The sequence below is a fragment of the Mustelus asterias genome, chromosome 8 (assembly GCF_964213995.1).
Source record: "Mustelus asterias chromosome 8, sMusAst1.hap1.1, whole genome shotgun sequence".
NCBI classification, from domain to species: Eukaryota; Metazoa; Chordata; class Chondrichthyes; order Carcharhiniformes; family Triakidae; genus Mustelus; species Mustelus asterias.
In genome coordinates, this window is record NC_135808.1 from 98,929,813 (window position 1) to 98,954,101 (window position 24,289).

The 24,289-nt window shown below is 40.9% G+C and overlaps 1 protein-coding gene across 4 annotated transcripts in view; it reads left to right on the top strand.

Moving 5' to 3' along the window:
- osbpl9 (oxysterol binding protein-like 9) overlaps positions 1 to 24,289 on the top strand; it is a 212,380-nt gene that overhangs the window by 128,968 nt on the left and 59,123 nt on the right. For 2 of the 4 annotated variants that reach the window (XM_078218560.1, XM_078218562.1), the window contains 4 exons: positions 5,917 to 5,946; positions 6,072 to 6,122; positions 14,493 to 14,531; positions 16,268 to 16,361. In XM_078218560.1, the coding sequence (XP_078074686.1) occupies positions 5,917 to 5,946; positions 6,072 to 6,122; positions 14,493 to 14,531; positions 16,268 to 16,361 (214 nt within the window). The remainder of the gene's footprint in view (positions 1 to 5,916; positions 5,947 to 6,071; positions 6,123 to 14,492; positions 14,532 to 16,267; positions 16,362 to 24,289) is intronic. The other 2 variants (XM_078218561.1, XM_078218564.1) reach the window with 1 other exon arrangement.

The window sequence follows — 24,289 nt, forward strand, 5'->3', positions numbered from 1 at the left end:
TATTAAGTCTCCCCTCAGCCTCCTCCGCTCCAGAGAGAACAGCCCTAGCTCCCTCAACCTTTCCTCATAAGACCTACCCTCCAAACCAGGCAGCATCCTGGTAAATCTCCTCTGCACTCTTTCTACATCCTTCTTATAGTGAGGTGACCAGAACTGCACACAATATTCCTTGGTCTCACCAAGGTCCTGTACAGTTGCCGCATAACCCCACGGCTCTTAAACTCCAACCCCCTGTTAATAAAAGCTAATACACTATAGGCCTTCTTCACAGCTCTATCCACTTGAGTGGCAACCTTTAGAGGTCTGTGGATATGAACCCCAAGATCTCTCTGTTCCTCCACAGTCTTCAGAACCCTACCTTTGACCCTGTAATCCACATTTAAATTAGTCCTACCAAAATGAAACACCTCACATTTATCAGGGTTAAACTCCATTTGCCATTTTTCAGCCCAGCTTTGCATCCTATCTATGTCTCTTTGCAGCCTACAACAGCCCTCCACCTCATCCACTACTCCACCAATCTTGGTGTCATCAGCAAATTTACTGATCCACCCTTCAGCCCCCTCCTCTAAGTCATTAATAAAAATCACAAAGAGCAGAGGACCAAGCACTGATCCCTGTGGCACTCCGCTAGTAACCTGCCTCCAGTCCGAAAATTTTCCATCCACCACCACCCTCTGTCTTCGATCAGACAGCCAGTTACCTATCCAATCGGCCAACTTTCCCTCTATCCCACACTTCCTTACTTTCATCAAAAGCCGACCATGGGGGACCTTATCAAACGCCTTACTAAAATCCATGTATATGACATCAACTGCCCTACCTTTATCAACACACTTAGTTACCTCCTCAAAAAATTCTATCAAATTTGTGAGGCATGACTTGCCCTTCACAAATCCGTGCTAACTATCCTGGATTAATCCGCATCTTTCTAAATGGTTGTAAATCCCATCCCTAAGGACCTTTTCCATCAATTTACCAACCACCGAAGTAAGACTAACCGGTCTATCATTACCAGGGTCATTTCTATTCCCTTTCTTAAACAGAGGAACAACATTCGCCACTCTTCAGTCCTCTGGCACCATCCCCGTGTAAGAAGTCTCACAACACCAGGTTAAAGTCCAACAGGTTTATTTGGTAGCAAATACCATAAGCTTTCGGACCTTGCTGCTCCTTCGTCAGATGGAGTGGTCTCTGTCTCCCCGTGGACAGTGAGGACCCAAAGATCAAAGCCAAAGGTTCTGCAATCTCATCCCTTGCCTCCCAAAGAATCCTAGGATATATTTCATCAGGCCCAGGGGACTTATTGACCTTCAGTTTATTCAAAACTGCCAGTACATCCTCCCTCTGAACAACTATTTCCTCCAGCCTATTAGCCTGTAACACCTTCTCTTCCTCAAAAACATGGCCCCTCTCCTTGGTGAACACTGAGGAAAAGTATTCATTTATCACCTCGCCTATCTCTACTGACTCCATACACAAGTTCCCACTACTGTCCTTGACCGGCCCTAACCTCACCCTGGTCATTCTTTTATTCCTCACATAAGAGTAAAAAGCCTTGGGGTTTTCCTTGATCCGACCCGCCAAGGACTTCTCATGTCCCCTCCTAGCTCTCCTGAGCCCCTTTTCCAGCTCATTCCTTGCTAACTTGTAACCCTCAATCGAGCCATCTGAACCTTGTTTCCTCATCCCTACATAAGCTTCCCTCTTCCTTTTCACAAGACATTCCACCTCTTTTGTGAACCATGGTTCCCTCACTCGGCCATTTCCTCCCTGCCTGACAGGGACATACCTATCAAGGACACACAGTATTTGTTCCTTGAAAAAGTTCCACTTTTCATTAGTGCCTTTCCCTGACAGTTTCTGTTCCCATCTTATGCCCCCTAATTCTTGCCTAATCGCATCATAATTACCTCTCCCCCAATTGTAAACCTTGCCCTGCCGTACGGCCCTATCCCACTCCATTGCAATAACAAAAGACACCGAATTGTGGTCACTATCCCCCAAGTGCTCTCCCACAACCAAATCTAACACTTGGCCCGGTTCATTTCCCAGTACCAAATCCAATGCGGCCTCACCTCTTGTCGGCCTATCCACATATTGTGTCAGGAAACCCTCCTGCACACACTGCACAAAAACTGTCCCATCCGAACTATTTGACCTACAAAGGTTCCAGTCAATATTTAGAAAGTTAAAGTCCCCTATGACAACTACCCTGTGACCCCCCACACCTATCCATAATCTGCTTAGCAATTTCTTCCTCCACATCTCTATTACTATTTGGGGGCCTATAGTAAACTCCTAACAGCGTGACCGCTCCTTTCCTATTTCTAACTTCAGCCCATATTACCTCAGTATGCAGATCCCCCTCGAAGTGCCTTTCTGCAGCCGTTAGACTATCCATGATTAACAATGCCACTCCTCCACCTCTTTTACCAGCTTCCCTACACTTACTGAAACATCTGTACCCCGGAACGTCCAACAACCATTCCTGCCCTTGTTCTACCCACGTCTCCGTAATGGCCACAACATCGTAGTCCCAAGTACCAATCCACGCCCCAAGTTCATCTACTTTGTCCAGGTGCAAGAACCACCTCTGTTGTCAAAGCTACTTACGGCACTAGTCACTGGCAGTGGGCTGAGGAGTCACTGTTGATATCAAGAGTACTCGGAGAGGAGTCTCCAAAAGCCACTCCTTCTGCCTTGCTAACCTGAAAAGGTCAAGGACCTAGTGGAGAATCAAGGCACCTCTCCTCTCTTGCCTGGCCACCGCTGCATTGAGTTGTCGATAAGGCAATTGTGTGCATCCACTGAGTGGCTTGCTGGATTAGGCTTTCCATGGGGACAGACAAATCTCTCTGTGGAGGGAGCCACACACACTCCAGAGATATGACAGCAATCATGACCTGGATGGATACTTCTGTCATCTGCAAGTAGGCATGCATTCTTCTGGAAATTCTGCTACTTATTCCTTCAACTTGTGCCCAGCTGCAGCAGTTGCTGTGTTGCCAACAACATTCAAGGCATATCATCAGCCAGAGTTTTACAGGACTGCCTATCGTGCCTGTGCTGGCCATCAAACACCAATCTATTCTAATCCCATTTTCCAGCGCTTGGTCTGCAGGGTATGGTATTTCAAGTGCTTGTCTAAATGTTTCTTAAATGTGATGAGGGTGCCTACATCTAGCACCCTTTCAGGCGTGAATTCTAGGATTCCCACTACCCTCTGAGTGAAACTTTCCTCCAATTCTCTCTAATCCCATGCCCATTACCTTAAATCTATGCCCCCTGGTTATTGACTCCTCTACTAAAGAGAAACATTTTTTCCTTTCTACTATGCCCCTCATAATTTTGCACACCTCAATCAAGGGGGACCCCCCCCCCCCCCCCCCCCCCCCAGCCGTCTCAGCTCTGAGAATAACCGTACCCTAAGCAGCCTCCATTCATAGCTGAATCGCTCCCAGTCCTGGCAACATCCTGGTGATTCTCCTCTGCACGCTTTCTACTGCAATCGCATCCTCCTTTATAGTCTGGAACTGAGCATGGTCCTCTGACTCTCCGTAGCCTCAGGTGTCATAGCCTCCATCAGCTACTCTAGCATGCATGTACTGTGCTCACCAACTTGTGACCCTGAATCTAATTGCAAACACGTATTGGCACTGATGGAGCACACAAGGGAATGATATAATGTCTCGGGATCCCGTCTCCTCCTCGGAGGCTTCCAGACTATCCAGCTTGGTGTTCTTTGGTTTGAGCGTGTGAGAGCGTAAACATTGAAAGGTTAGGGCTTCCCATTTGCTCATCCCAACTATGGAAATGCAATACTTGCTATGGAGTTCCTTGTGTTCACTGATTTGCACATGAGCACAATGCTTCGAGTGGCAGATGGACCTTATGGGTTACTTGTTTTGGCAGACTGAAGGAGATTATTGATGCACTTGCAGCACTGGCTCCAGGTTCTGGATACATCCCACTTTTGTTGGCCTTTTGAGACCTCCATCCAGATTTGCTTAGTCAGGTGGGGAGGAGGTGAGGATCTCTCCTCTTCCCATTCATTGTGGGGGAGAAAAGACCTTTTCCTGTCATGCCCTTTCAGCCTAGAGGAGAACCTGTTGGGAGGTTTTGCTGAGCCATGGGGCCATCAGGGTCGTCTTCCTTCTATTCTTGCTGCAGCCTTCCAATCATCTCCTTGGTTGGTTGCATACAGCAGTCAGAAAGCAGCAGAAGAATGATTGCAATCAGCCTGTACAGGCAGCAGTGAATGAGGGCTGGCTGCTCTTTAAGTATCATTAAAAATCCTAAGCAAAATGTTGGAGAACTGAGCATTTCCTACTCATTTTGCATATATTATTAATGTAATACACTTGGGAGTACAGTTAAATTTTCTTTTTAAAAATAATATTTGGAGCAAAAAAGCCTTAAAATTCAGACAGAATAAGTGGGGAAGGTTTCCTCTGCATTGTGTTTAATTTACAAAGAATGTTTCTAAATGTCAGGCTAACTGATCTTAACAGGAGCTGGCTGGCTAGAAAGGTGAAAAAAGATTCCTGGTCCTGGAGGGTTATTGTGTGACCTTAGCTGGAAACTACTTTCTTTATTTGCTGTGGAGCCTAGACATATTTTTACTCCAAGCTGAATGCAGGAAGGATACAGATGAACTGGCTGTGATGCTCCCAGTGAAATAGCTTGCCATCTATATCTGTACATGAATCGTAGCCATTGGCCAGTTTTTGGAACCTTCCCTGGTCTGGTGACTCAGAACCAACCACACCATCGAGGGAATTTCACCACTGAACCTTTGGGGAGCACATTGCTGATCTCCAAGTGCAAGTGCTCACATGCTTTCTCCGTAGCTAAAAATGGAATGAAAGTAACATTTTGGCATAAAAGCGATTTTTTTCTTTTGCGGCCATGTCCACTGTAAATGGCGGCATAACCACAATCTCAAGAGTCAGGAAACGAGATACTTGCCAGCAAGATCTTGTTTTCCAATGCTCCCTGCCCCTCACCAATGATGTAATGAAGTTCCTGCCCACAAAGAGTGGGAACTTCATTTAAATGGATTTTATTATTAACGGACTGCCCCACTGCATGATTCCCCCTCCCTCACTAAATACTCAACTCGCTGATGTGATGTCATGTTGGTGAAGTTTACAACAGCTTCAGAAGAATGGGATTCAATCCAGGGGAACCCGCCGGGGGACCCAAGGTAAGTATAGTCCCCAAGGGGAGCAGTATGCCCCAGCACTTGTGAACCGAAGGGTGATGGTCAGAAAGACTGTGTCCCATGTTTGGGGTTGAGGTCTTTTAACTGATGTAATTATTTTTTAAATTCGCAACCATGAACTCCTGCATGATCCAACCTCCTTCTTGATAAGCTAGGTAGGGGCTGTTCACATCTCCAAGGCATGCCCATTGTCTCTGTTGGGGTCTCAATTCACTTTGTACCTCCATGTGACTTTACAGGTGCAACTTACTAACTACTTCAAGTCAGTGTCCATTGTTTAACAGAAGTGTCTTTTTTTGCAAAGGATCAGCTGATGAAATTACAAATTAATATTCTGTACAGCACATTATCACAGTGATAAAGACGAAGTACTTGAATTAGTCTCCAATTTAGCACATCTTTACAGTAAATGATACCTGCCAATGATAGAAATGTAAAAACTAGAAGCAGGAGTAGGCCATTCAGTCCTTCGAGCCTGCTCTGCCATTCATTATGATCATGGCTGATCGTCAAATTCAATATCCTGATTTTACCAAACCCCCCCCCCCCCCCCCCCCCCCCCCCGCTCCCATATCCCTTGATTCCGTTAGCCCCAAGAGCTATATCTAATTTCTTCTTGAAATCGTATGATAAAAATGAAAGGTTAAATTTGATATTTATTTACGATTTTCTTCCTGTTTTTGTTGTAGAAAGTCGAAAGCCTCAAAGAAGTAACAAATGTAAGTGCATCTGTGTGTTATTGACTTATTTGGCACTTAAAACTAATTTAGTACAGTGGATTTGTATTAAATTGTGAAAAATACTTCTGAACTTTGCAGATTCTGCATTATGTTTTATTTTTCAGAGCATGGTTGAATCAATTAAGCACTGTATAGTGTTACTGCAGATTGCCAAGGTAAGGTAGCAGCTAACGGCACAATTATTTTCACGTGCTATGTTTTTACACCTGACTGAGTGCACTAAGGATTTTTATTTGAAATGTCTAATAATTTACTAGAGTAACATTGTAAGATTATTTGGCATAACAACATTGTGACGATCTCACTGTAAAATGTGAACTTGCTAGTACTTGTTGTTCGGTGCTGGTTCAGTGATCTTAATTCCAATTCTTTGCATAACTGTTACCAGTTTCAAAAACTACTTGTTTATTCGATTTCAATTTAAATATTCAGTAATCTGTGTATTTTGTTATACATTAAACAGCAGTTCAGTTTTCTATGGATTATGATCATAAGATTATTATAGTTAAAATTCAAGGGGTTTTAGCTGATTCCTTTAAAATATGCAAGTTCTGTGCAAGATGTGCAGCACCAGCAATAGATGCTATAAATGGATTCTGTGAATTTAAGATCTGATCAATTCTGAGATGAATTATTCTCTTAAAGGCCCCTTAGTGCAGTTTAAAAACAAATTAAGACCAAAGAATGGATGGCTGTAAATCTGACATGACCATGAAAACATGTTATTGTCTGCATCTAGGACCACATTTTTATAACATTTTTCGCAGTGATTGTACTACGAAAATAATTAATTGGCTGTGAAATGCTTTTGGATGCTTTAAAGATGTCTGATATAAAGACAAGTACTTTTCTTCCTTCCTTCCATTTTGAGTCACCATGTTCCGTCCAACCTTTTTTCATCCATGTGCAAGTGGACTTTGTTATGTGAACCAATATCAAAGTAATGTGTGCCACCAGTAAAAAAAAAACCCTACATGTAGTATATATTTTTAAAAGTTACCATAGGCATGGAAAAAGAAGAAAGAATACCACCCTCCGCCGTTTAGTCAACTAACAAAAGAAGTTGAGCCATTAATGATGGCTCAAGATAAGATCTTTTGTTTCAATTTGACAAGCTCAAAAAAGCAGGAATGAAGGAGGCTTGTATTTTGAATTGGTAGACAATGTGGAAAAGACACATTTTATTTCTTTTGCTTATTGATTATTTACTTAAAACTGCTATGAATAGTGAGCAATAATTTCTTCAACAAACATAGTCAGGCTGAGGTAATGTGTCTCTGTGAATTTGGAGAGATTGGCTCTTGTGAACTGGAGGGTGATGGTCAGAGAGACTGTGTCCCTGTAAATTGAGTATTAAAGGCGGAGATAATGAGTGCGATTTTTCCGGTCACGGCTGCTCTGAGACTGGAAATTCCCACCCGAGGTCAACAGACTTTTAAATGGTCTGCTAAATTTTCCATCCTGCCTGCAACAATCCCTGGTGGGCGAGACTGGAAAATTTACCCCAATGTCAGGGAATTTGGGAAAAGAGGATTGTGGAGGAGAGAAGGGAATCCCAGGAGGGAGAATGATTGATTGTTGCAGTAGTTTTTTGGGGGAGGTAGCAGCATTGATTCCACCTACAGTTTTTTTTAAGATTAAGAATCTATGAATTGTAAGGTAATAAACTGGTTCACTATTTTTAAATTAAACTGTCTTGTATACAAAAGTAATTGGAGAGAGAGAGAGTATTTGAAAGTTTGCATGGTTTAGAATGTACCATAGATAACCTCACAAAAATCTTTGCATTAGTATTTGGAAGTCTGGCCTAGGAATCCAAAACTTTCAACAAACTCCCCAGACACGTCCTTGTGTTTTAATGTGTTGAATGCTTTTGAAATCAATCTTCCTTCATAATTCTACAAAACCAGCTGCAGCAGAATGACTAGATCAGTAGTAGTAACTGGCCCAAAAATCCTCTTGCTAACTCTGAATAACTTACTAACTCACTAACCCGTAATAACTTCTTCACTCTTCGTATCTTGCTGTCTCTTAATAGCTTGCTTACTCTTAACAACTTGCTAATTCTTTTAACCTAGCTCGCAGCCTCCCTCCCAGCTCACTGCTTCCGCTATGGTGTTGCGTGGTGAGAGAGAGGAAATAAGAAGGGCTCTGACTTAGACAATCATTGGAAGACAAATGCTGACGTAGCTTCGGGCTCCCAGAAACGGGTCACAAGTGAATTTTGGATGTGAATTCGACTTGATTAATCATGTTGGGCTTGGCTCTCATCCATTTATTTCCTGTCGTGGGGAAGTCTACCAGTTATTTGCTCATGATCTAGAGTGGCAGTAAATCCCATTTAACCGTCAGGATGTGTGCGGCTATTATAGTTAAGTGTGCGGCATTTGATAGTTGCATGGCTGATCAGACACGGAGCTTAAGAGGGAACACTGGTCCCCATTGCAAAGGATAGTATATAATGCTACGGAGCTTGTTTTGCGTATCATTTCAGAGTTGTCATTATTTCAAGGAAACGGCAGTGTACAAATTATTGGGAATTTATTTTAAACCAAATACAGCTGCAACAGCAGCTCAGGAGAGCCGTCAGAAGGTTTTTAAGGAAATGTGTTACTGCTCTGGGAGTGCTTTTCAATTTTGGCGTAGCTAATACTTGGCTATGTTGAGTTGTTTTGTAGAGGCACTGTCCAGCTTAAGATGACGTGTTCTGAGATGAGAACCATGGCTTTGACAATGACCATGAACTGTAGATCTATGGCTGGTAAATAGAGAATTAATATTAATTATTGATGCACTCTACTGCTTTTAATTGCAATTTGCTTAAATTTGTGCTTAATTCTCACTTTGCTGTATTTATTTAAGATCGTTGGATGATTTTTTTATTGTTTGGGAATTAGGATTTAACAAAAGCACAAATAATTGTAAATTTACATAGCATAATCTCATTATTTAACATTATCTAGAAGGTCTTTTATATGTTTGTGTAATATGGCTTGTTAGAGCTGCAAGGTCTTTTTCTGCCTGACTTTCATTCTCTCCATTGGTCTCTTATGCTTTACTAATATTTTTAATGTATATATGCATATTGCATTTTTGTTTTTATTCCATACAACTTGAATTCAATGCCTGGTATCCTGTCATGACCAGATGTTTACAAAACTCAATTACAGCTCCGTGCATACCTGCTTGTTTTTGTTTTGCCTGTAGAATGTTACTTTTGTACGCTTTGAACCTGTGCTGCTCAAGGTGAAACATGTTTTTTTATTAATACATGCATGACTGTCCAGCTACAGTTTAAAATCCTATTTGGTATTCATTTTAATGCATTAAGCTGCATGAGCCAAATATTGCAGTGGCTTCCTTCTTCCAGCATGCACACACACCACCTTCCTGCACCCCCTCCTCTCCATCCACCAGTGACATGTGCACTAGTTCCATTTGATTTATTTTGAGTGATTAACACTCAAGATCCATAAATTTTAAACATTTTAATTTCCTACAGGAGACAGTTCCATGGTCTGTCAGAGTGAGATTGCTGTTTAGTGGTTGAGTTTCTGGTATCTGACCAGCCATATTTTCCATTTGGTGCTCATTCATAAACATCTTTCCTTCTGCTTTGCACCTTGTATTCTCTTGCTAAAATAATTCTTGATTCCAAGTGTAGACAAGCAAAATGCTCCTAATTCCTGATGCCAACTGTTTTTAAAGGGATTGGATGAAATGTTATATTGATAGTTTGCTGGAGAATAATTCTGTCTTGCTGAAATTGCAACCTACCAGTTGTGCCATTGCAGCACTAGAATAATATCCAACTCTCATCACCTTTTGAGTAATATTTAAACTTGTGCGTATTATGACAGTCATCTTAGCTAGCTTTGCACCACCATATTTTAATCTAAGTGCAGGATACTGACAGGATCTTAAAGGTAAGATGTATGTACACAGGCTTTCTAGCTAAATTTGCATCTCGATATGTACAAGAATTCTGGCAGGGAACACCGTTGTCGAGTATTGTTTTTTTAAAATTTGTTCTGGAAATGATTACTGCTTGTTTGTCACTTTCCTTTGGTTATCCTGAGAAAGTGGTAATGGACCATTGTCTTGAATAGTGTTAAATAGACTTCTAAGCTTGTGACCTAGTAGTTATGTAGGTCCTAGTTGGGTTAGGGAACGATTTGGAAGTGATGATGTTTCTAATGTAATTGCTGCTCCTGTCCTCCTTAATGGCCTTGTCTTTCTTGTGGGTAGCAGTTGCAAGGCAGAGGAACTAAGTGTAATGCAATTCTGCCATGTGCTAATAATGGCAGGGTATCGCTTGGTGGGGCAGTGGGTGGTATATGTGAGGGTATATGCTCAGTTTACTGATCAGGGTGCCAATCAAATGGAATATTCAATCTTGGACAGTAATAATAGGAGATGGAAGTAATTATCATTGCAGGAAATAATGATGGAAATTGGCTTTATCTCAAACTAGGTAAGACTGCTTGAATGTGTTCACCACCTAGTGCCATCATTCTGTCACTAATAAGGAAGGCCAAAAGGAAGCATGAGGAAAGGATGGCAGGCTGTGCTAAAACAAATAGTAAAATGTTCTTCAAACATATTAATCGTAAAAGATTCGTGAAGGATAGAATGGGGCCCATCAGGGATAAGCAGGGTAAACTGCTCACTGAACCAGAGGGTATGGCAGAGGTACTAAATGAGTACTTTGCTTCTGTATTTAACAACTTGAAAGATGGTGACAATGGCCAAGTTGAAATTGGGTGTTGAGCGATTGAGCAGTATAGTGATAGATTTTTTTTTAAAAAGGTGCTAAAAAGGTTGGCAGCACTCGGGTAGCGAAGTTGCCAGGCCCAGATGGGATGCATCCCAGATTGCTGAGAAAGGTAAGGGAGCAAATTGTAGAACCATTGGCAGAACTTTTCCAGGCCTCTCTGAACACAGGATTAGTCCTGGGGGACTGGAGGATTGGAAATGTGATGCCACTGTTTAAAAAAGGAGCAAAGGATAACCCAAGAAACTACAAACCTGACAGTTTTGACATCAATAGTGGGAAAACTGATGGAGGCCATAATAGTGGATAAGATAAATATACAAAAAAAGTTAATACTAGACAGTCAACATGGCTTTTGTCAAAGGCAGGTCATGTCTGATAAATTTAATTGTTCGTTGGCAAGGTGATACAGGCAGTGGATGAGGGTAGTGCTGTGGATTTTGTACATTTGGACTTTCAGAAAGCATTTCATACGGTGCCACATGGCAGGTTGGTTAGCGAATTAGAAATGTTTGGGATTGAATGGTCCTTAGCAGCATGAATTAGACGTTGGCTCAGAGATGGGAAACAGAGGGTAGGAATAGAAGAACATTTCTCAGATTCAAGACAAGTTGAAAGTGGCATTGCCCAGGGTTCGGTGTTCCCCAGCAATCCGCATTGGGACACTTGCCTTTTCTGATTTTAAATAAATAATTTAGAGATGGGTGTTGAGAGAAAAATATCTAAATTTGCAGATGGTACTAAGCTACTGAGAATAGTGAACTGTGAGGATGGTGCTGAGGACTTCAAAGGGATAAGTTGGCCAAATGGGCAGGAATCTGGCAGATGAATTTCAATGCAGCAAAATGTAAGGTAATGCATTTTGGTAGAAGAAACACGAGGAGACACTTCAGGCTTAATGGTACAACTTTGCGGGAAATACAATTGTGCACTTGAACCCCAGAGGGACCTCGTGGTTCAAGTGCAGAATTCTCTGAAGGCGGCCAGACAAGTTGAAATATTTGTTAAGAAGATTAATAGGATCCTTGGGTTTATAAATAGAGGCATAGACTATAAAAGCAAGGAAGTGATGCTATACATCTAGAAATCATTGGCATGGTGGCACAGTGGTTCGCACTGCTGCCTCACAGCGCCAGGGACCCAGGTTTGATTCCCAGCTTGGTCATTGTCTGTGCGGAGTCTGCATGTTCTCCCCGTGTCTGCATGCGTTTCCTCTGGGTGCTCCGGTTTCCTCCTACAATACAAAAGATGTGCTGGTTAGGTGCATTGGCCATGCTAAATTCTCCCTCCGTGTATCCGAACAGGCGCTGGAGTGTGGCGACTAGGGGATTTTCACAGTAACTTCATTGCAGTGCTAATGTAAGCCTACTTGTGACGCTAATAAATAAAAAAGAAAATCATTGGACAGACTACATTTGGAGTATTGTATTCAGTTCTGGGCACCTTATTTAAGGAAGGATGTTAAAGCCCTAGAGAGAGTGCAAAGGAGATTTACAAGAATGATACCAAGAATGAGGAATTTTGGGTATAAAGAAAGATTACAGAAATTGGGCTTATTCTCGTTGGAGTAGAGAAGATTAAGAAGTGACCTTATTGAGATGTTCAACATTATAAACAATTTTGACGGGGTAAAGAAGGATATTCTTTTTCCACTAGTTGGTATGTCAGTGACCAGGGATCACAATTTCAAGATGGTCAGCAAGAGTGCTAGGAATGAGATGAAGAGAAATTTCTTTACTCAGTTATTGAGATTTGGAATGTGCTGCCTGGGAGAGTGGTGGAGGCGCATTCCATAGGAGGTCTCAAAAGAGAGCTGGATATATATTTAAAAATGATGAATTTAGAGGGCTACGGAGACAGGGCTGGAGAATGGGACTAGCTGAGTAGCTCTTTCAGGAGCCGATGCAGATATGATGGGCCGAGTGGCCTCCTTCTGTGCTGTAAAATTCTATGGTTTTATATGCGAGGCCTAAAGGGAGAGAGGATTAAGAAATTATAGGGAATAACAAAGGGCAAGAGATATCAAAGTTCAGCGCTAAAGACAAATGATAGAGCAGCTTAGAATTTGATCGCCTGTTTGATGGCTGCAGCAGCAGAGATTGTGCTGTATGAGGTGCTTGTGAACCTCTCAGCCACTCCATGGCATCACCCCCATAGGTGAGCATTCTTTGAAGGTGGTGTAGTTAGTCAATAATTGGGGATGTCAGAGCATATAGATTTGGTACGTGGCAGCTGTTGATCACTTTGGTATTCCAGTGCCACTGAATGTTTGATCTTTGATTGACGTACTTCTACAGAAGCTGCAGACCGCTAGTATATGGTTAATCAAACATTTTCATACTCCTGGTGCTACATAGTCTACTGTCCCAACTTCCCTTAGTAATAGAAGCCTTCCTAGGCATTAACTGTCTGCTTAAAAGAAATCTAGTCAGCTCTAGCTACAGATGAAGTTGGACACACAACATCTCTTTTGCAATCTAATTTGCTTGACATTCATTTGTGGTCCCTCCTTCCCTTCCAAAAAGCTCAAATAACAGATTCTTGTTTTGATTTTAAAAAATTGAGTCTATTGGCACAAAAGGCCCATCATAATCTGTGGGGGAAAGGGGGAAATCAAAAATCATAGAAAAGGTCAAGAAATTACTGAACAAAAAATACAAATACGGTTTAGTTTTTTATTCTTTATGAAACCGCATCCACCACATTGATCTGCAGGAGATATTACAAGCGTCCCAGAAATAGTGAAATATTCAAGGGAACAATTAAATAAAGTCATCATCACCAGAGAGTTAATTTTAGGCAAACAAATAAGGTAAACGGCTGAAAAGTCCCCTAGACTTGATGGTTTCCATCGAGGAGGTAGCTACAGAAATCATGGATGCCTTGGTAGTTAGGGATTCTATTCTATGATTCTAAATGACATGCAGGATATCCTGCTTCCAACTGAATATTAAAATAATTTTCTGCCTTTTTTGGTGATCACATTCTTGTTCCCCAGCAACTGGGTTGCAGCACAATGTGTGAAGCTTGGTAGCAGAAGTGAATTACTTTTCCAGCTGCTCAATTAATGTTGGAATTGGCAGTTGGAAGCAAAAAAATCTATTTATTCCTTTCTGCTTTGGATAAGCTCATCCACCCATCATTCCCAGTGAGAGAATCGACAAAAGATTTTCTACAGATTTCCTTGAGCATACAAGATCAGTGTAGTGTAGGGTGATTGATCATTCGGATCTTCCTTCCTTCCTTCCTTCCTCTGGGGAACTTATCAACGTTTCTTTGTGTTCTCCCATGATAGACAGTTGAGGACATGACCTTGCTATGTGGTGGATTAATACAAATCCATTATACTATAGTCCTTGAAGTTGAGATTTGTGGCTGAACTGTACTATGTGGTTTCATGAGTTTATTTGTCCTGTAATGAGAAGTGTAACTAAAGACACTTCCTTCATGCAATCTGTACTTTTATATATAATATAATGTAGGACATAGCATAAAAGTGATGCATAACAAAAACAATAAAATGATAGCTTGCCTTTAATTATTATTTATTGTGTTCTCAAAAACTGAACAGACTCGAAGAACTTTGCCCAAATGCATAAAAGTAGTTGTTAAAATGGTAATGAGTTTTAAATTCTGGGTACTTTTAGTACTCGGTATACTAATGATTACCAAAACATTAAATGGGATATTTCAGACTTTGACCTGTTGTTTAATGGTATCTTGAAAAATTTCTTCTTTCCAAAATTTTAAGGACCAAAGTAATGAGGAGAAGCACGCAAATGGACTCATAGTAAGTTTGTAAACCAGTATGATATGTTGTTACTCTCTTTTCTTTTGTATTTGGGTATACAAAGAAAAAAACGTATTGATTTTGAAATTCAGTTGAAAAGGAAATCATACATTTAATTACTGATTTACTGTGGTTTACTTTTTTCCTCTGTTGGTTGGTTCTTTTTCCTTTACATCTTCCCTAGCCGAGCATCTATGGCACGTTTATTTGTAAAAACATTACTAATCATAGGAATATTAATATTTTTACTTGTTTAACTGGCCAGGTTAATTTCTTGACAAAAGATTGAAATTGTGCCTTAAACTAAAACTGTATAATGTTGCAGCCTTTGTATTGTATCCGAGGCTTTTGGATTACAGTAATAATGCAAGCTTTTATTTTGAGATCTACTATTGAAGTTCAGCATGACCTTAATCAGTTGCTGGAATGCAGTTTACAGTCAAACAGGAAATATCTGGTTTGTAGACTTGCGTAGATGCTGGGTTATGGAACTTTCAGCCCTAAAATTGGTCTGATCTTTTTGAAAAATCAGTCACACAGGTTTTTGCAATTTTTAGGTCCCTGTCCAGCTCCTGGACTTTCTTCAATGCTTGCTATTTGCTTGGCATTCCTTCACCTTGATGTAGAATTAGATGCTGTTCAGCTTTTTATATATGTTTTCAAGTTTCTGTCTGCTGGTACATTTGTTGAATACCATGCAGTATGCAAACTGCACTATATTTGCATTTAATAGGATTCATCTATGACATTTGGTAAGTCTTACAAAACAAAAATGTTGATTTATAGCCGTCTATTGTTTCAGCTTTGATATCCATATCAAATGTTGAATTGAAATCAGCACTTTTTAAATGTAGTAAATAATTTATTTTATTGTAAGCATTGCATTTGAAATGCTTTAATTTGACTACCAAATGAGTTAATTTGAAATGAGAATGTGCTTCTCCATATGTATGCCTTTTTCTAAGATCTATGGTACGTTTTGTTTCTGCCATCAATGTTTTTATCTATATTTATGCTGTTCAGATTCTTGGGAATGAACTGCTTTAATGCATGTTTTTTTGCAATATACTATAATCATGAGACTGCTATAGTAGCTCAATTTAAAATTAATATATTTTCACTTCATACATTCACAAATTTAGATATTATATTACAGCTGCATAATGTTGCAAGATTGCTGCCAGGGTGCTGACATGTTAAAATTGTAAATAGTCCTGTACCTAACACCATCAAAAGCATTCGGAAGAGTTTTGCTCGTTCTCTTGATCTTCTAGTTGGCTGATTACTTTCATCTGTGATTTAAAGTAAAATGCTGCTTAGTAAAAATCTAAAAAAAGGTATAATTTCTAAACTGTTCCATGACATTGTGTTGAAATTAGTTATTGAATGCGTTCATGTGGCTGTGCTTTCTTAGGTGAAACCAGATTCACAAATAACATTCTCCAAATACTGTGCATTTTAAACCACAGGACATGTATTTGCATGGATTTTCAAACTGTTAGCTGCTGATGTAACTAACACGGATCAAATTGCATTGATCACTGTTGTCAAAATAGTAGCTTTTTTTTGGTTATTCTTCCTCTATTCATTAGTTTAGGTTTCTCCTCAGCTCTCTGTTTCTCAGGTTTCAGCTGACTTCCATTCTGGATCTGTTTCTGTGCCCACTATCTTCCATTATTACTGTAGTAGTGGAATGGAACTGTTTTAATCTCTCTCTCTTTTTCTAACCTCTCTAGAGTACCATCAACCCAGTCGATGGAGTTTTTCAACCTAATCCTCTGGAGTCAACAGTAATTAGCACGATGCCTACCCAAACTGTGTTACCACCAGGTATATAGCTATCTCTACTAGTTAATTCAATTATATAGGTATGTGTATGATTTACTTATTAATGGGAAGTGAGTGTCGCTGGCAGGGCCAGCATTTATTGCCCATTCCTAATTGCCCTTGAATTGAGTGGCTTGGTTAGGCCATTTGAGGGCAGTTGAGAATCAACCACATTGCTGTGGGTCTGGAGTCACATGTAGGCCAGACCGGGTAAGGGCGGCAGATTTCCTTCCCTAAAGGACATTAGTGAACCAGATGGGGTTTTATGACAATCAACAATGGTTTAATGGGTCATCAGTAGATTCTTAACTCTAGATATTATTTTTTTAAATTGAATTCAAATTCCACCATCAGCCTGGGTGGTATTTGAATCCAGATCTCTAGAACTTTAGCTGGGAATCTGGATTATTAGTCCAGTGACAATACCACTATGCCACTGGCTCCCCTTGGTAACACTATTATTGTATTTTGAAAAAGAGAGCTGGTTGACTCTATCCGTTGCTGTCTTTGGGATTTTAATAATGGAGTAGATTTGTGGTTAAAATTGATTTAAAATAGGTAAATTTATCCAACATTCACAAATAAGTATATCAATTACATTTAATACAAACCAGGAAATATCACGTCATAGTGTATTAATTATTATTAGAGGGCTGGGGGGGGGGGCGGTAGAACAAACATAATTCAATATATGCATTTTTGCACAAGCAGAGAGGAAGTATTTGAAAATATTGTTTGAGGAGGTTTGAAAAACTAGTAAATAACACATGGGAGTCATTGACATTTTGAAAAAAATCAAATTCTTTCTCAATTCTGGATTACAGAGCTTAGTCCTATTCATGTGTCTTGTGACTCTTTTTGAGACCGCCACTATTTTTATTTGAATACAGTCAATAATTTGAAAGAAAATTGATGTTTAAAGTTATATTTTGTATATATTTTTGTGTGTATTTCCTTGAATTAGTGAAACAGATGAAGAAATGTAATTATCATATAATAGTTATAGTGCAGTAGGAGGCCATTTGGCCAATTGTCTCTGTACCTGCTGTCTGCAAGAACAACTCAACCAGTCCCCTTCACTGCCCTTTCCTGTAGCCTGTAATTTTTTTTCTTCAGGTGCTTATCCAGTTCCCTTTTTGAAAGCCTCAATAGTATCTAACACCACCACAAACTCAGATGGCGTATTCTAGATCTTAACCGTTCACTGTGTAAAACGGTTTTTACCCCTGTTGCCATTGGTTCTTTTGACAACTGCCTTAAATCCATGTCCTCAGCTTCTTGAACCTTCCCGCTTGGAAGTTTCTCTCCATGTACACTGTCTACAACCCTCCTGATTTTGAATACTTCCATCAAATCTCTTAACTTTTCCTTCTCTAAGGGCCCAGCTTCTCTAATCCATCCACTATTTTAAGCTGCTAATCCCTGGAATCATTCTCATAAATCTTTTCTGCACCCTCTCTAAAGCCTTCACAACGGGACTTGGGAACAGGAGCAAGTCATTTGGCCCTTCAAACCTGATCTGCCATGCTGATTCCACTTTTTCCACTTTTTCGACTGCACCCCAAAAATCTATCTAATTCAGCCTTGAATAAAGTGTGGTGTCCTCAACTGGGAACAATACTGGCCAAACCAGATTCGTCTTGACTTGCCTTTGTTGAACCATTTGGCCTCTTGAGCCAGCTCCATCATTCACTGAAATCATGGCTGATGTTTGTGGCCATTTTCTTGACTGCCCCCCAAAATCTCTTGACTCCCTAAGAACACATGACTGCTCATAAAGCCCAGGATCCTGTATGCCTTTAAAACCATATGTAATCCAGTGTTGCTTATGGAAATCATCTATTGATTCTCGTTTGCTCAATTTCAAGGTGATCATCACCAGTTCACCAAGTGGAGCACATTACCCATTGGAATGTTACCATATCAAACATTGCTTAAAAAAAACTATTCCAATAAACTTAATTGTGTATTTATCATACAATGCATCTGCTGTTAATCTTTTTGTAGATTCTCCAAAGGAATTTTTTAATTCCCTTCGGTGGAAAATCCATGGAAAGTCTGAAGAAATGACATATAGATCCATGGAGTTTCCATGGGATCCTTTCATTGTCTGCCCTACTTTTAAAAGACTGTCACTGTATAGGCCTTAACTAAGAATCATTTTAACTTGTCCCACTACTTCCTCTGCCCTTGCTTCTCCTTCAAACCCCCATCGCCTCTATTTATAATCCTCATTGTTTACTGCCTCTCTTTGAAGAACATTAAGCTTACACAATAAATTATTTCTCATCATCAGGGATTGTAACATCCACTTTGGCTCTCCATTCCTCCTCTTAATTTGCAAATTTCCTTTACTCACTAATGATTTCCTTCCATCTAAATTCTTCCTCCACATTTACAGCCTCCTCTTTGATCCCTGTTAAGGCTCTGTGGCCACTTCCATACATTCTTTAACACTCCAATTGCATGTTTAAACTCCCAACTGCTTGACGTATAGCCCTTCATTTGCCTTTTCAGCTTTTGAATTCTTTACTTGATGCCTCTCTCAGCAAAACTAACATTGCTTTCTCGTGAGCCTCCAACTTTGCACTTTAAATTTCAAAATGGTAGAGCCTTGATAGTATCTAGTGCACTGTTCTATTAGTCCTTCTTGACATCTCAGTCCTTGCAAACTACTGTGCATCTTTAATCTCCCTTTATTCTAAGATCATTGATATCACTTCCCAAATATGTTCCCAGCTCTCCTACAACTCCCTGTTTAAATTTCTGAAATCAATTTTCCAAATACCCCACAGAACAGTAACAAATGTCATGGACAAAATTGATCCAGATGTTGCAGTCACAATGTGGCGAGCTCTGAGCCGGGAATGAAAGGCAAGAGGGATTAGAAGCAGATTTTTTAAACAAAGGATTGGAAGTCATTGTAAACATTTACCTGTCATTGAACTGAAAATGGTGTGCGTCTTCAGCTCCTGATATCAAAAGGAGGCTTTGATGGAATTCTGCCATGTCACTAAGCCTCCCTACTTACTTTGGCAATGGAGCCATTCTGCAGCTGGAAGAACAGATTCCTGCTGCAGTCTGCAAAAATGTTAGGAGCAAAAACAGAAAATACTGGAAAATCTCAGTAGGTCTGACAGCATCTGTGGAGAAAGAACAGTGCTGACGTTTCACGTCTGGATGACTCTTCATCAGAGTCAAAGAAAACTGGAAATAGGATGAGATTTGTACTACTGTGTGTGTGGGTGGGGGTGGGGGGAGGAAAGAGTTGGTGGGTGGTGGTGAAACACTGGGCTCTAGAGCGTTAGCAGATAGGTGGAGGCTAGGGAGAGATTGACAAAGATATTGTGGACAAAAATACAAAGGGAATTTTACTAATTAAAGAGGAGATTCGTTGAGGAGATTTTAAACAAAATTATTTAATCAAAAGCAAAACTACATGGTCACATTGTTGGTGCGAGTTCGGTAAGTGAAAGATCTATTTGTGCTTTGTACTCACAAAGGTCCTACTTAGTTACAGTTTACAGTCTCTGTCTTAATTCACAATGTAAGAAGTTTAACTTCAATGTTAAATGTTAAACTTCTTACTGTGTTTACCCCAGTCCAACGCTGGCATCTCCACATCATTGATTCACAATGGACAACTTTTGACATCATCCTCATTAAAGACTTTGACTTGGAAAGATGTTAAATTATAGCATTTATAGGTGTAAACAGCAGACATGTAGTTTACTAAGAGACAACATATTTGAATCGAGTCTTCAATGTTCAAAACGTCCCAAGGCACTTTTGGGGCTCCTGAGGGAATGTAAGAAGGTTCAAGAACAGATGCTGTCCCATAAACGGATAGCTAAGTCAAAAATATGTGTTTTGAAATTGTTTTCAAAGCTGGGAAGAAAATCAGTGAGGAAGAAGGATTTAAGTCTGGAGTTCCAGAAGTAGAGCCAAGGCGGGACGCTCCCCAATGCTAGGGTTAAGGACATGCAAAAGGGCCTTGTTGGACACCAAAATACGAATAGATAATATAGGTTGGAGGTAATTGCAGATATAAGGTGAGGCTGTGGAAGGATATGACGACTTTGATTTTAAATTTCGGGGCAGAGTGCCAAAGTCGATCAACAAGGAAAAGAATGATTGGGCAGGATTTGATTTGGGAGAGGATATGATGACTAAGTTTTGGACCAGATTGGGTTCAAGGAGGGTAGCATATAAGGGACCATAGAAATTCATAGAAACCCTACAGTGCAGAAAGAGGCCATTTGGCCCATCGAGTCTGCACCGACCACAATCCCACCCAGGCCCTACCCCCATATTCACCCGCTAATCCCTCAAACCTACGCATCTCAGGACACTAAGGGGCAATTTTAGCATGGCCAATCAACCTAACTCGCACATCTTTAGACTGTGGGAGGAAACCGGAGCACCCGGCAGAAACCCACGCAGACACGAGGAGAATGTGCAAACTCCACACAGACAGTGACCCGAGCCGGGAATCGAACCCAGGTCCCTGGAGCTGTGAAGCAGCAGTGCTAACCACTGTGCTACCGTGCCGCCCCAGAAAGGCAGATGTTGCAAAAGTTGAATCTCTGGGTGATGGTAAGGTTTTCAGCACCAATAGGATAGAGCAGATAATATTGTTATATTAGGAGTAAATAGCCTTGCTGACAGGATGAATTGTGAAGTTCTGCTTTGGTTTTAACTGGATGACTGGATTTTGCATACTGGCTCACTTTGAGGTAGAGGAATTTGTGGAGTGGATGTGGAGTGGAATTAATACAGGTACAATGATTTCTACCTTCCTGATGAAACAAAATTCTAATGTAAAGTTGGTATTCTGCAAACGAAGATATTGTTCATACCTGTATATGTGACAAAAGTAAACTAAGGAGGACCTTTTGTGAAGAAACGTATCCCTTTATAATTCTTCCATCTTCCAGTTGCATTGATGTGTGAAGGATGTTGAAATGAGAGAGATGAGAAAACATTTTTTAGCGAGTGACAGTGATACATATAATATGATAATTTTTAATTAACTTGTAGTTTGGCTATTGCTCTTTGCTGATGTGCTGCTTCTCTTGTCTCCATCCATTTTACACTGTTGACAAAGCTGTACCCACTGTTCTTCCCTTTCCTCATCACCTGTGTTGGAAAGTAAGGAGAATCTATAAGGAACCTGTAGTTTCAGCATTTGAACAGCCATGAAGAGCTCCACTAAAATATATGTTATGTTTTTATTCATCACAAGTTTTCAGAACCTATAATTCTCTGCTCATCTTCTCATTAAAGGCAGTGAGTCAATGTCTGCTGCTAAAATAATGATGAAGTTAATAGCACTCCCAGACTCCAGTGTTGTGTGGGTTAGGTGGATTGGCCATGTTAAATTGTCCCTTAGCGTCAGGGGGACTAGCAGGTAAATGCGTGGGGTTACAGGGATAGGCGTCATTGTCAGTGCAGGTTTGGTGGGCCGAATGGCCTCCTTCCGCACTGTAGTGATTCTACGATATGAAATGGAAGCAGAAGGAGGCCACACATCGCTTGAGCCTCCTTCACGATTCCGTAAGATCATGGCTGACCTGTAACTTCAACTTTTCTACCTGATCTCCATACCCTTTGATTTCCTTAAAATTCCAAAAATCTATTGATCTCAGTTTTGTAAGTGATAACTGAGTAAACACCGTACTCTGGGAAGAGAATTCCAAAGATTTGGAACCTTCTCAGATTTTGTGGTGCTGCAGATTTATTTTCACTTTTTATACCTCGTTTTAATCCAATCTCTTTCTCTTAATTTATTTTTTGTATCTGATCTGACTTTGAATTCGACCACTGTAACATGCTCTTCTTTCTTAGTCCTTGTGTTAATTTCAGTTTCTGTTAGTTTCACAATACTTCAGACAGATTGGTTTAGGAGATACACAGTTGCCTATTCTGTTCACTCAGATCCTGATGTTGTGTTGAAGGAATTGCCCATTTCCATCTCGCACTTCAAGCGACTTGCAGCTCCAAACAGTGTCAACAATGGATAGACATTGATCTGGCAAGTCAAGCCCTACAAAAGTCCCGAATGCAGGGAATGTCAGCTATGACCAAAATCTTGGCTGAAACTTCAGTCCAGTTCTGAGGGAATGCTGCATTGTGGGATGTGCTTTCTTTTGAACCAAGCCCCTACATGCCCCCTCAGGTGGGCATGAATGATCCCATAACGTATCTTGGAGAAGAGCAAGGGATTATCCCTGATGTCTTTGTCAATGTTTATCCCTCAGTCAATGTCACAGTAACAGATTATCTGGTCAACATCACCTTGCTACTTTGGGAGCTTGCTGCACACAGATTGGTCGCCATGTTTCTTATATTATAGCAGTGACAACAAAGTAGTTCATTGCTTTGGAGTGTCTGTGATTGTGAATGGCAATGTACAAATCTTTTTTTTGTTCATTTGTTCTTCAACAACGGCTGCTGTTCATCATCTGCCACAGGACATTCATAGAATCATAAAGTGCGAAAGAGGCCCTACAGTCCATCGTGTCTGCACAGACACCTGAGAAACACCTTAACTCAGCACGGTGGCACAGTGATTAGCACTGTTGCCTCACAGAACCAGGGACCCGGTTCAATTCCCAGCTTGGGTCACTGTCTGCATGTTCTCCCCGTGTCTGCGTGGGTTTCCTCCCTCAGTCTGAAAGACATGCTGGTTTAGGTGTGGCGACTAGGGGAATTTCACAGTAGCTTCATTGCAGTGTTAACGTAAGCCTTACTTGTGACTAATAAATAAACTTTAATCCCATCTACCAGCATTTAGCCCATAGCCTTGAATGTTAGGACGTGCCAAGTGCTCATCCAGGTACCTTTTTAAAGGATGTAAGGCAACCTGCCTCCAACACCCTCCCAAGCGGCGCATTCCAGACTGTCACCATCCCCTGGGTAGAAAAGATTTTCCTCACATCCCCTAAATCTCCTGCCTCTCACCTTGAATCTATGTCCCCTTGTGACTGACCATTCAACTAGGGGGAACAACTGCTCCTTGTCCACTCTGTTCATGTCCTTCATGATCTTGTGCACCTTGACCAGGTTGCCCCTCTGCTCCAACGAAAACAACCCAAGCCTATCCAACCTCTCTTCATAGCTTAAATGTTCCATCCCAGGCAGCATCCTGGTGAATCCCCTCTGTATCCCCTCCAGTACAATCACGTCCTTCCAATAATGTGGCGATCAGAATTGCACACAGTACTCCAGCTGTGGCCTCACACAAGTTCTGTACAACTCCAATATGACTTCCCGGCTTTTGTAATCTGTGCCTCAATTGATAAAGGCAAGTGTCCCATATACATTTTTCACCACCCTACAAGCATGCCCTTCCATCTTCAGAGATTTGTGGACAAACACACCAAGGTCCCTTTGTTCCATAATGTCATACTATGGGCCAAAGTTTTTACTGAGGTACAAGTCGTTGATTTTGGGTAATTAGCCCAAATAATCATTATAGGTGACTCTTGATATTGTGTTGGCACTACAGCTGAGCCTAAGCTTGATAAGACCATAAGACATAGGAGCGGAAGTAAGGCCATTCGGCCCATCGAGTCCACTCCACCATTCAATCATGGTTGATTTCAACTCCATTTACCCGCTCTCTCCCCATAGCCCTTAATTCCTCGAGAAATCAAGAATTTATCAATTTCTGTCTTGAAGACGCTCAACGTCTCGGCCTCCACAGCCCTCTGTGGCAATGAATTCCACAGACCCACCACTCTCTGGCTGAAGAAATTTCTCCTCATCTCTGTTCTAAAGTGACTCCCTTTTATTCTAAGGCTGTGCCCCCGCGTCCTAGTCTCCCCTGTTAATGGAAACAACTTCCCTACGTCCATCCTATCTAAGCCGATCACTTCCTTGTCTAAGACCAGCACAGGCTGGGAATCAATTCTGGAACATTCCTGGCC